Here is a 13,594-nt window from a genome sequence, read left to right on the forward strand (position 1 = left end):
ACAAGTTGAAAGTTTCCACCCAGTGTGACCTGATAAAAGCTGAAGCGGTAGTACAAGTGTAAAGCTTTTGAAGTAAAACAACCTCCTAGTGATTGAAAATAGTCACTCTGTATTACTTAAGCAAGCGAGAGGAGTCTGCAGCCAAGCAAAATGTACTAAGCAAAAGAAAAAAGTCAAAAAGGCGAAATAAACAAATATAGGTTTCCATTTTATTTACATTACCTCTTTAAACTTTTCTGCCCTGAAGTGGCAGTTAATATATACTAGATTCATACAGATACAGCGGCCATGCACGACTCAATCATTACAGCTTGTAGTTAAGAGATTGTGTGGTGAGACGGATACACAGACAGTTTACAACACGTGAAATTGTTTTTGCTCTTGATCTTACAACTTGCATTATACGATTACATCATATCAATATGAAAACAATCAATTATTTCAAGCATAACCCCTCCCAAAAACATGATCTTTCGTGCAGTAAAAAGCATGGTGTGTCGTGAAGTTAAAAAGCATTCATCGGAAAGAAGGAAAGTACGTGTTCGTTCTGTCCACACAGCTCAACTCAAGTATATTCTAAAACAAGATGAGTGAGGTATTGGCAGTGTTAAAACAGAAACAGACCTGATTTTGTTTTCCTTTTCTTCCCCCCTTTAAGGCTGTGGTATGTACTGTGTGCACACGGTCACAAATAAGACATTCTGCCTTTTTCCTCAAATCAACAAGATAAGAAGAATGAAGGTTATCGTCAGTATGCAGCATGTAAAAGAGAAGGAAGTGCTTCCAACAGTCCACTCGAAAAGGAAATAAATCGTCCATGCGGGCTGAGGCGAGTGTTTCTTAAACGGCACCCTGCAAAACCCCCCCGAAAATAATTTCTGTACTGAACCTGAAATAACAATCAGTTGCTATTACTCACTCCTATTTGCACGAGAATAACACTGAGTGTAATGGCGACATGCACAGAAAATAAACCTAAAACATACAATCTGTAGTTACACTTTTACACCCGTAAAATATCAAATGCATTCAATTTGACCCCGGTAAAAAGCTGCAACACGTTAGCTCTATACATACGCAATGTGATGTAGAATTTGCCACAATTGTAAAAGACCTCTTTATACACTATTCTGAAAAAAAAGAAAGAAAAAAAACATGGCCGTTTTAATGTTTTGGCAAAACGTGCACGCATTTTAACATGAGCATAAATAACAAAAAGAAAACATTAGTGACGATGCGCTCACTAGACGTAGGCTGTAATCAAGTGGTTTTACAATTGTGATTATCGACGAGGTAAAAGAAAAGTATGACTCCTGTGACGATCTTCAAAATCGACACGTTTTGGTTTGATCATCCGTTCCTACCCTCGTCCATGGAGTTTTTTTGGGGGGAGGAGTGGGAGTCGATTACGAGGAGCTGAGGCCAGAATCGGACTCCATGCTGCCGGCGTGGTGGCCCTTGGAGGCCACGCAGGGCGCCATGGAGCAGGGGATGGAGTAGCAGGAGCAGGAGGCGCTGTTCAGGGTCTCGTCGGTGATGACCTCCTGCAGCGTGTGCTGCTCCTCTACCTGGAAGATGTTGCCTGGCTCTCCTGGCTCCTCGCAGATACTACAAGGAGAAAGTGAGGAGACGTGCTTCTGTTAGATCAGCGAATGTCGTCTGTGTAAACTACTGCATCAAGAGTTTGTCATAAAAATCCAATAATCACAAACAATACAATTATAAATTGAAAAATGTATAATTTTCCAATTGGGACAAATCATGTGGCGCATGAAGGACAATCAAATCAGACAAAACTCTTCACTATTGTAAACCTAAACTGACTGTCAGACTTCTTCCTATTTTATCTGATAAAAGTGAAAGAAAAATGGTTGAATATTATTTGGCCAAGATGCAAAAAAACAAACAGAAGCAACCACAGTCCATTCAGCTCTGAACTGAATAGCAAAAGGGCAGTGCTGCCATACACGCCATAATTATGTTTTGCATGCACCCATGTTGATGGAAACAACACAACCTGCTCCATTCATGTCAGCTTGAGGGCCGAGTGCACTGGTGGCACCAGCAAGTTCATGCTCCAAGGTCACAGCACATGTACACTAGATCCTTCCATCCCCATAGGAACAATGCATTGCATTGTTCCTGAGAGCTAAATCCTCATTTCCATGGTTGTACAATACATTTAGCGCAGCTATGCAGGCTTAACAGAAACGATGGACCCACAATGCTCTCTCTCTCTCTCTCTCTCTCTCTCTCTCTCTCTCTCGGTCTCTCTCTCTCTCTCTGTGTCGCAATAAAATGCTTTACAGCGAGTTGGTTCCTGTTTTTCTTCAAGCCAAGGTCAAATATTATGCACAGAAAAAGTTGAACCGTTGCCATCTTGTCTGGGAGATTGTGGAGTTTTATTTATTTTACCCTGACGCCATAGTACACGTTATCAACCCCATCTCTTAAAGTGAACGCCTTCACGGGAGAAAGCTCACCGCCAGCTTTCAGAGCCAATCCAAGAGGAGCAAATGCACGCCTGCAAGTCTGTCAAGCGGGGACTTCTGATAACGAGCGAGGCCAGCGAGGGCTTGGTCACATAACCAAGCAACTACTTTCTAATCCAACAAAGAATGTCCGTTGAGATGACCCGAAAAACGCACTTGTGAAAAACTCGGGTGTGGCGTCTGACAACGTTGCTGAGAGATGAATAACCACACACACACACACACACACACACACACACACACACACACACACACACACACACACACACACACACACACACACACACACACACACACACACACACACACACACACACACACACACACACACACACACACACACGAGGCTTGCATCATGAGACCATTTCTTGCAAACAGTGTCTTGCAGACATCAGCTACAGCCAAATCGATTACAACCAGCAGTTCCAAATGCAGAGGTTTATCCATAATGTCCACACAGAAGCCCAATATGTAACACTAACTCATGCATGAAGCAAGCCGTTCACTTTCGGTGCCGCTCTTTGCTTCCAAAATTAAATTGAATAGCATGCCGAGCACAAGATGAGAAGGCCTTTCATAACTAAAGACAATAAGCAGCTTTTAAAGAACGGGGAAGTGACCCCAGCCTTAAAAAAAAACAAGTGTAAGATAAACATGGCGGTTGACCAATCAAACCACCAAGTTTAGTACAATCCAGGAAGATAACAAACGATCATTGCCAATGAGAACTCAAGTACGGCGCTCTCAAAAAATATCAGCCAAGCGTGAGTAAATAAACAAAAACAGCACAGGCCAGAAACCAGAGAGACATTACGGGAATCTGAAGAACTCGAGTCAAAATATGGCACCAAGCATTCACAAATTCTGGAAGAAAGGAGGCAGAGTTATAAAAAAAAACAACCTGGAGGTTTTCAAACGGATTGCGATCGAACATTAAAGTCACATAAAATAATGTCTGGCTGTAAACTGTGCCTTCAAAAGCTTCTTCTTTTCTGCAAGGGTGCGTTCAAAAGCTTCTTCTTTTCTGCAAGGGGGTCTAAACGTCTGGGCTAAAGTGCAACAGACATAAATATATCGAGCAAGTGTCCCTGAGAGGTGAAAGGCAGAACTGAAACAGCTGCACAAACAGGTCACGCTGACCGCGACGCTTCGTCCTCCAGCTTTACGCAACAGCAATTTCTCACGTCGTCGCTGCGTACCAGTAACGGACAAAGCGGACAATGAGCGACCGATTCGTTTGTCATCAACAGCTCCGGCGGACGCCAAGTGGCGAACGTGTCTGCCAAGGCTTAATGATATAACCTTGAACCCTGCGGCACTTTGCTAATAAGAAAGGGCCCTTTATACAATATATATAAAGACAAGGAGCAGCGATGTGAGCGCACAAATCAAATTCACAAAACTGATAAAAATCCCAGAGAGGGAGTTTGGAATAAGAGATTGTGGCTTGAAAACACAGAAATAAGAACGTTAAGAGAAGAGAAATCAAACTGAATGTTTGAATAGTTAATAATAATGTCGCCTTAGGTTTGACATTTTATGCTTAAAGTTAGCAGAAATGGTTGCATTTGCGGTCAGCGCTGCGTTGCGTTTTCATTCCACCAACCTGTCGTAGATGAGCCCGTCGATGCCCTGCTCTCTCAGCTTCCTCCTGATCTCGTGCTCATTGTTGTCGTCTCCCCAGCTGAACACCACCAGGCCTTTGGACTGGGCGTCCGCGATGTAGGACAGGTTCTTCAGCAGCTCCTCGGAGTGGCCGCTGATGCCCTGAAGGAGACAGACGAGGAAGTGCAGTCAGAAACAACAACAAAAGAGTCGTCTTGTTTCATTTCGGTAAGTTCATGTCAAAATAATGACTGTCATGTTGTTTCATAACACTGGTTAAGTATGTATGTAATGTATGTATGTAATGACAGCTGACATAGCCGGTTTGTTGTGTGGACTGACATGAGAGCGGTGAACAAGCCCTTTGCTCAAGGGCACTGCAGCAAAGCTTGTTAAGAGAAGGTGCAACAAATTCTAGTATCTGTTCAAAGTAAAAGGTCAAGATAGTTTTAGACTGATTTCAATACATTCATACAGTGTTTTGGTAATCCTGTCTTCCCATTGTTGCATGTGGTATTTATAAAAAAGAGCTTTTGAAGTTATACAAAGTCTGTCATGACGAGTATTCGACTTCCTGCAACAGCTTCTCACCAGGATATTCTCACTCTGGGCGAAACTTATGGCGATCTGAGTGGTCTGGCAGCGGATGTCCATCAGCTCAGAATATTTCTCTGAAATCCCCTGAGTCAGGAAGAGGATCGGGTACTTGTTCTGCTTTCGACGCACCCTGAAGGGAACACAGGAAAAGACGTCAGCAGCTGTGCAGCACACCGACTGTGTTTATAACTCCATGCTGCAAAAAGCAGAAACTTGACCGGCTAAATCAAATTTTCCTTTAAAACTAAATACAAATCTCAAATGTCTAAACTAATCAAAACACATATAAGATGCACTCTTTAGAGAGGATGTACACTGAGTATTTTAGCTTTTCAACCATTTATTCAGAATAATTGAGTCAATAAATGGGATTTGCCTGAAGATTAGGAGAAGATTTTTCATGGGTCTTTGTCTGAAACCTTGTAATCCATTTAGGGAAGCCAAAAGGTTATTGCATCTCTGGGGAGCACGAGAGTCTGCAGCCTCATCAAATATCATTCTGCTTCATCCTCTGCTGTTAAATGTGCTTACATGGTGCAGATATCTGGGTCGAAGCAGGAGAAGACGATGCGTCTTTTTCCTCCTTTTTCCAGAACGCAGGACAGGATGATGTCCAGGTAGGTGTTCATGTTGAAGTAGGACGATAGGTTTCCGTCCCATGACCCGTCCTGTCGACAGAAAGCATGAATCACACACGTTCACCATGAGGACATTCCCTAAGCCTCATTTATTGAGCAAATTATTATATATCGTCGACCCCGTTGACCGATGCCGAGTCACACTGCTCGTCTTAAGCCATGTTTTATCCCTCGTTGGCAGTTTGGGAACCACCAGATATCTAGCATGCTAATATCTGAGTCTGTCTGGGAGCTACAGCCAAGAGAGAGCTCAAAACACAGTAGAGCGGAAGCCCTGGGGGGAGGCGTCGCCTGCAAAAATAGGAAGCCTACTATACTGGATTTGGCACACAGACCAAAGTTGTCGTTGCACCTCGAGGAATCACTGCTATTAATAGTCGGGGCATGTGAACAGGTGGGAATCAGACTGCTTGAGCAATAAATCATGCCTCATGGTAATTTGTCAGTTTCCGTGTCGGCTTTAGGGCTGGTGGGGATGAAATTCTTCTTCCCAGTGAGAGATCTTATAGCGCGTGAACCCCCCCCCCCCACCGCTTCTGTGACGACTTAAAGCCTCCCGATTACGAGAGAGCAAATTGTGTGGCGTGAACACGGCATCGGTGAACTCACCTTCATCTGGCAGATCCATTTGAGCTCAATGTTGAAGCCCACGTTCTCAGGAATGGCTTGGAAGATCTGGAAGAGAGGTATGAAGGACGCTGTTAATGATACTATGATAAAAGACAGGTGGGTGATGGGTAGGTAGGTAAAAATGTACATTTGCAGGACATTTGTAGTAATTTGGCAGGGAGTACCGTCAAATAGGGCGAGGAAGGGAGTTCCTAATTCTTCTCGTTAATCAAGATAAGTCCCGGGGAAGGCGAACAGCTCATAACTGATTCAATAAAGTATTTAACAATCACCATAAAGTAACATACCTGGGAGAGCGAAGGGAACGGCTGATGCTCATCGATTTCCTCCTCCTCCTCCAGCAGATCTGAAAATCGGCAAACAGATGAACGTTAATGCGCGTCACACAAACACAATCTGCTGACTAACACACACACACACACACACACACACACACACACACACACACACACACACACACACACACACACACACACACACACACACACACACACACACACACACACACACACACACACACACGTCACTTTGCTGTGAAGCGATACAAAACGTTCACAACTCTTTTGATCTACTGTTTGTAAAACACTGGCTGCAGCAGCAACAACAGACATGTAAGCATTGTGCGACATATTGTGTGTACTATGGGTGCATACCTTTGGCATCATTTTCTTTCATCGCAGTGGCATGGACCAGCTGCGAAACAACACAAAGAGTACATGATCTACTCTGTAATCGATACGCGATCACATTTCAATGCGTTAGCTTCAGTTCCATGTTTTAATCATGGATTGTTAGCAGTGTGCTATTTTCTTGGTGTCTTATTATGATGACTTAGCATTCTGTCCATTTGTAAATTGTGGGAAGTACACGATGTACTACAATGCTTCTCCCACTGAGAAGGCACTAATGCCAACAAATGCGTCAGCGGCTGATGGAAGACGCACTTACACTGTTTGTTCAATGTTTATCATATTAAAATCGGAAAGATGCAAATGCCCTATGTGACACGAAGGAAAGGACATATGCAGGAAAAGCATCAACGTAACTAATATATATAAAAAAAGGTTTATTTCGTTGTGTTTTTTTCATGCAGGTTTTTACCTTCAGAAGCTGCAGCTGATCAAAAGTCAAGTCTTTGACTGGCACTTCAATAAGCTCCAGAGACGTCTTGTCATTTTTCTGTCGAGGAGAGAGGAAAAAATGAAATAACATTAATGACACCAATAGATTTCAGTCATTCGCTTGACATCTTTAAGTTAATGAAAAATAGAAATGACAGATAGGTTCACGTGTCCTTCATTAAACTCGACAGGCCTGTCAGCGCGTTACCTTCTTGGTGGATATACAGCACGTCAGATCGTGGTAAACAATGGGAACGGCATCCTTGGAGAGGTGCACGTCAAACTCTACATAGGCAGCACCCTACAAAAAGCACACAATATTCAAACGATTGAGGCCAGAATATCGTTAAAAAGGCAAATGTTCAGTCGTGCTTTAACTCGTCCGCATAACTCACATGGTTGGCAGCGCTTTTGAACGAAGTGATGGTGTTCTCCCTGACCCTTTGGTGTCTGTAAAAACACACATTCAAACATGATTTATTGATAGGGGAACTGATGCGCCGACGTAATGAGCCTTAGTTAATGGCACAAAAGTGTGTGTGTCAATGTTTCTTTGTGGTGTGCAGTCTATCTGCTCCGAGTCCGTTGTGAAGACTCACTTAGCTGCATGTGTACTTCCAGCTCCTCTGTGGCCCACGTTCAGAGTACTTCTCTTCTTCCAGTACTTGGTGAAGGAGGAGCTCATGTCACACTGAAACGCCTGGATGGGCCGGATCACCAGGTAGTCCACTAAAAAAACAAAACAACCACAAGGTAAGTCAATAGGTTTTGTCCACGCACATAGTTTGAAAAAAACAACAAGCTCAAAACAAGTTGGGCAGCTCCTCCCTTCCAATCACATAGTAGTGAGCCAGTATGACATTTTGTTTGTGCAGAAATCTCACCTCTCACTTTCCCGATGGTCTGTCTGGAATTTAATCCCATGATGGGAAGCGTGGCCACGCCGTAGTCCTTCCCGCTCTCCGAAAAAGAGGAGGAGAGGAGGCAGGCCGTGCCCACGTAACCTGGATGACCGTCCCCCTGGGCCACGTGCACGCTCATATCCTCCTGTGAAAAACAAACACGGCAAATCAGTGCAACCGATCTAATCACAATACCCGACATGCTCACACGAGATGTGTTTTCACAGGTTTATCAGAGGCAGATCGAGTGCGTTACCTCAAAGAACTCGAAGGTGAGCTCCAGGTTGTACGGGTCCATGCTGTGGATGCTGTACTCGGTCCACTGGGAGGGCTCCAGGGCGTAGCCGCATTCGGGCTGAGAGTGCCGCGACTTGTAGCCGTTGGCACTGATCATGCTGATCTCCAGTGTGGTAGTCTCCTTGTGCAAAGGTAAAGGACTGTGCACGCCTTCCTCCTCATCTTCTTCCTCCTCTTCTTCAAATCCCTCCAAAGTCAGCTTGATTCTGTATCAAACAAACACATACTTAAATACACAGATGTCAAAAAACACAAATAAATGGTGCGATTGAGTCATGTTTTACTCTTAGTTTATCTTATTTATATTCCATAAGCGGCGCTTGTGTCCCACTTAGCTAACAGGGAGTGTAACGGGAGCACCGTGATGACCCTCATGTCACTTTCAAGTAGAACTTTCCCTGGGTGGTGTTAAATTCGACCTTGGTGTCACTGCTCACCTGAAGCGAGACTTCTTGTATTTCTTCTTGGTGATGGACACCGGAGACGTCTTAGAATGATGCAGACGCAGGCGGATCTCTGTCTGGCACGTGAGCCACCCAGAGTCAACACAATTCACCCCGTCTATAAATAGGAAGGACATGGGCAGGAAGCGTGAGATGACAGCGTACATCCATCAAAAACAAAAAAAAAAGCTGTTGGCTCTGTTGTACAAGAACGACTTTCAAAACTCAGCTGCACAAAATACAGGAAGTGACAACTCCAGGGGTTTCAATTTTCCAGGGAGATCACATTACATCGACAAACAGTTCAGTTTTACAGTACACTGACATTTTACATCATGTAATAAATGTGGAACGCACTTTAGTTACAGTTTTTGTGTTTTTGTGTTTAGTGATGACTTTGTTGGTTTTTGTATCCAACTTACTGTGAATTCCAAATTGTCCATCGTCAATATTTTGGTGTGACACTGCAATAAAGGAAAAGAGGATTAGAAACAGGGTAGAAGGAGCTCCCGAGTAAACAGGTTGAGGTGAATTATATTTTAAAACATTTCCTGACAAAAGGAAAATCTCAATTTGATGCCTTAAACGATCTGGACTTCATTTGCCTCGACTTTGACTCCAAAAAAAACTCTTTCACTCCAACTGAGCATAAGCACGTCGTTAAAGATCATTTAGCAGGTGTGTGTTTATAGAAACTACCCCGAACTCAAACAAAAACACTTCAGGGTCGAAGAAGAAGTAGAAGAAGCCTCATATTTGAAACATCATGTGTAAGGATGATTTGCCAGAAGAAAGAAGATCAGAAAAACTCAAATTGGGCAGATGTGGTTGCAACTATTGTACCGTTAAAGCTCATTTTTGAATGATCTCGGTCTAGTGCAGGGTTTAAAAATAGCAGAAAAGGTATAGATCCTGTAAATAGAAATGCATAAAGCTGAATGGACCATCATTTCATAATCGCATCGTAGCTCTCTGAACTGGGATTGAAAGGTGCCTAGATATTTTCTTTCTGCGTTCGGTTAACACAACGGCTTTCCAATGGTCAACAATATCTACTGCATTGCAGTGTTTACTCCCTATCTTTAGATTAGTGCAGCAAGTCCGTGCTCCCTGGTGGCTGGAAAACGCTGCACTCGGGTATTTTAAATTTCGTCGTACACGTTGCACAAGACAACATACCAAACAGGTCAGATTTGACTATTCCTGATACATGACCGTTCATCTTCAGGACAAAAAAAGAACGTCCTTTACTTTTAGTGTTGACGCTCAACTGTTACATATTGTCCCAAGGAAGGGGATAGGAGGTGTTAATGTGGGAGGGGGTGGGGGGTTGAGTATGAATTACTTCCCACAACGTGCAGCTTTTCTCTCTCTCCATTCTATACCTGTGGGGCTCATCATGCGGGGCTGTTGATGGGTCTCCCACATATTGACTATCACTTGAGAGGGACCCCCTGCGTTCTGCAATTCCAATGTTTGGTACAATGTTAGGGATTTCAAATCAGATACATTGCTATACTTTTCAGTCTCATTTCAAAGCCGCTGTTGGACTAGAGTCTCAGAAAGGATTTTAGAGCTGGTATAGTCACCAATCCCCATCTGGGGCAGTCAGTCCCCCTTGTTGAAATCTGAAATGGGAATTAGTTAGTGAAGAGAAGAAAAAGAAAAGGGCTTCAGTTACAAATTTGAGCTGCTGTCTTCATCTGTAACAAAGACATGGTCAACATTCACACCAATATGGTAGTGAACAGCTGGGGCGCAAGGGGGAGATGCTGTTTTTTAAATATTTTAATCAATGGGGATACAAAGTATATGGACATAAAACATTAACAGGTTACGCTTGTGTAAGCACGACTCGCCGATTCTTGGCGTTTTGCTGTTTCTGTCTTTTAAAAAAGAAAACAGATCTAAGCTCAACATTGAGCATGAATTGAGAGCGGCCGTATCAAATCTACAACTCTGTTCATAAAAGGATTTGTAGAGGAAAGCAGGCTCATTGCAGCCACTAATACTGATAAAGTGAATGCTCACATATCTGCACTCATTCCTTTTTTAGTTTTGCACATGTTGCACATTATTGTTATTATCCTAAAAGATATTCAGTGCAAAAAAAATTCATTGTAGCCACAATAGGACATATTTTTGTGGTGGGGCGTAAACATTTTTCTTCCTCCAAAGTGGGAAGTAACAAAAAAAAACTTTGAGAACCTCTGCACTGAGGGAACAAATACGGCTCAAACCTAGAATTGTGAGAAACATGGTCCCTGAGTTTTAAAGCTGGATTGCTAAGATTTTTACCACAGTCATGAGAGTAACTTTGGTTTGTTAAATTTTCCAGAATGACACAGATTCAATGAAGGAATCAAAACACTGGCGAACAGTAACCTCTTGAACATTGCAGCAACCGTTGAAAGCCAGGGACATGTTTCACTTCGCAGGAATTTTGAGCCTGTGCCATTTATAAAAGTGAGGCGCTTCACAAACAACACAGTACAAAAACATGTGAATGAGACAAGACAACTCATGTAATTATAGTCAAATAAAACCACACCCATACTAGAGGTTAATAAGAGAGTGAGCTAGCTGCATTTTTCCAGGTTATTTTCTGGCCCATTCTTTTCAGAGGAGAATGCGTTTCATGCGTGTAGATCAGAGTAAGCTAGCAGGTGCTGGCTGTTCCACTACTATACAGTAAAGGCTTGAACATATGTATACGTATGGAAAGAGATAATAAACTCTTTCAAAGTCATAGGATCAGACAAACTAATATAACTTGTTTTCCCCGTCCCTGCTGAATAGCTGTAACAGGAAAGGTATGAATTTATATGGTCTTTATATTTAACAGCATTTATCTTTAGCTACTGCTTTGACAGCAAATTAGCAAAATCCAATCAATTATTTTAAAGAGACATCACTGTAAATAAAAAGGAGACTCTGTTCACCTTTGACTGCAGAAAGAAGCCTTTGAGATAGCGGTACATGGACACAACTCCTTTAGGCACAGAGACGGTTGTTGTCCATGTGTTTCTGTCGGGGAGTAGACACGCACATTAATATTTAAGACAGATGGAATAGCAAGGAAGGCAGACCACCCTTTGCATGCAACACATTACAAAAGATCACATACTGCCATGATTAAAAAGAGTGTTTTAATGGCGGAGACATTACACGTTGAGTTTAACGTACCCATCAGGGTGTAAGATGGTGGCATTTTCATAGCGCCAGCTCCCCAGGGCCTCACAGCTACCAACAACTGCAATCACCTCGCCTGGAAATGTTCAAAATGGCCTTTTACATTATACTATTTTAGCAGAGATGTAAACAAATACAAAATAAAAAAATAATCACAAAGATGACTTGCATTTATAACAACCTTTACACTTTTAAACTACAATACTTAGATGTGAACATGTTTTAAATGTCTTCTTAAACCAGGAAATACTGATATAGGACATAAATCATCTTACGTTCTGTGTCTAATATTAAATTATAAAATCTTTAAACTTGTTATTAGCTATTTTTTTATAATCCTAAACCTCAATTTTTGTCTTCAAAAATAAGTAAGACCACTCGAACAATTATTTCCATATTTGTGGCCAGATAGAACAATATCTTGGCAACACTACACGTCACAAATAGATCATCATATATGAGAAAAATAAAGGATTAACATCGGATAACATACCTGGGGATGTTTCGCCTCTGACAGCAAAAGTCACCTGAGCGGTCTCCATGATGGAAAGAGAGGCACAGGGAAAGACTGGAAGCAGCTGAAAAGACATCAACAGATTATAACAAACTGACACTCAACAACACAATTTAGGCTCCAACTACTTCTGACTAATAACTGAAAGGTGCTTTTAATATATTATCACTTGAGAAGTCTCCTAGCTTACTCATGCTACTGCTTGCTGACACATGGAAGGAAAGTGGAATGGCTAATTTATCAAACGTTACGTTACCATTAAATTACCACGTCTACTACCTAGCTAACAGTAACTAGCTAGCTAACGGTAAAAGAGGTCGTGGGAATTTACCTCGGGGACTTTGGCCGCTGGCCTAACGGGTTCGCCTCTGGGGTCGTGAGGATGGAGGGGTCACTGCGCGCGCCCGGTTCAGCTATCCCGCAGAGAGGCACCGGTCTAACGGTACGCTTCGAGGAAGCATCAAGCAGCTGGGTCACTGCGACCAATGGAGAGAGAGAGCTCGGCGCTAACTAACTAAATATCCCGAGCGTAACACTAACGGCAGTCGCAACGCAGTTATTAACAACATGGGTGTAACGTTAAAAAAAAGTAGCTACGATCAAAATAACCCGCCCAGGACAAAAGGAGGTTACACAATGGTTGATATGTGGGAGAAAAACATATCAAGCACAGTCAATAGCATCAAGTACGATAAAATGGAGAATGGGACTTCCGGTGTCGACTTTCAAAGTAAATTTGTGCAATTTAGCAATTAGTAAAAATAGTACTAATGTCAATTTGTAGTACAATAACATACACATGTGGATGAAAAATCATTCACATCATTTATATTAATTGCCACAAATTAATAATAAAAAGTAAAAAGTGACAATAAACAAATTATACTCTGTTTATGATGTATTGTTTCTTTATTTTTTTCGACTACATAAATGTGACTTTAATATTCTACACCACAATTACATACGATGTTTTAAACTGAGAAAGCTTTAAATGAGCCAAAATCATGAAATACATTAGATAATATGATACCTTTAAAAAAAAAAAAAAAATCTAGGTCTAAATATAGGTACATTTACTTAATTTATGGACCGGGTTAAATCGATAGCACGACATCAGTCTTTTCAAAATCCTCAATGTCTTCCAGAATCGCAAATTCATCTTC

General features: G+C 42.1%; 1 protein-coding gene across 2 annotated transcripts; it reads right to left on the minus strand.

The window, feature by feature from the left end:
- Positions 1–187: 187 nt before the first annotated feature.
- gpcpd1 (glycerophosphocholine phosphodiesterase 1) lies at positions 188–13,116 on the minus strand. Of its 2 annotated transcripts, XM_068576827.1 has the most exons (21): positions 12,763–13,116; positions 12,411–12,495; positions 11,912–11,993; positions 11,668–11,752; positions 10,315–10,353; positions 10,111–10,186; positions 9,148–9,189; positions 8,720–8,843; positions 8,242–8,488; positions 7,968–8,130; positions 7,683–7,812; positions 7,479–7,533; positions 7,292–7,384; positions 7,064–7,141; positions 6,616–6,655; positions 6,250–6,308; positions 5,942–6,007; positions 5,226–5,362; positions 4,689–4,824; positions 4,099–4,259; positions 188–1,608 (listed from the first exon to the last, which is right to left on the minus strand). In XM_068576827.1, exons 2-21 carry the CDS (start codon positions 12,457–12,459, stop codon positions 1,407–1,409), a joined length of 2,064 nt encoding a protein of 687 aa, XP_068432928.1. In that variant the 5' UTR covers positions 12,460–12,495; positions 12,763–13,116; the 3' UTR covers positions 188–1,406. The 2 variants fall into 2 exon arrangements, with proteins under 2 accessions (XP_068432928.1, XP_068432929.1); XM_068576828.1 differs by lacking the exon at positions 10,315–10,353.
- Positions 13,117–13,594: the final 478 nt, after the last annotated feature.

Source organism: Clinocottus analis, unplaced genomic scaffold (assembly GCF_023055335.1).
Source record: "Clinocottus analis isolate CAN_PGR_092001 unplaced genomic scaffold, fCliAna1.0.p SCAF_15, whole genome shotgun sequence".
In the NCBI taxonomy this organism is placed as follows: domain Eukaryota; kingdom Metazoa; phylum Chordata; class Actinopteri; order Perciformes; family Cottidae; genus Clinocottus; species Clinocottus analis.

What these genes read in the sequence shown, in the direction of transcription:
- gpcpd1 (XM_068576827.1), bottom strand. Translation starts at nt 12,459, where the DNA reads ATGGAGACCGCTCAGGTGACTTTTGCTGTCAGAGGCGAAACATCCCCA. An exon ending in TCAAAAGCGCTGCCAACCAT is followed by an intron (nt 7,385 to 7,478) that starts GTGAGTTATGCG and finishes TGCTTTTTGTAG; the next exon opens with GGTGCTGCCTATGTAGAGTT. An exon ending in AATGGATCTGCCAGATGAAG is followed by an intron (nt 5,363 to 5,941) that starts GTGAGTTCACCG and finishes TTCTGTCGACAG; the next exon opens with GACGGGTCATGGGACGGAAA.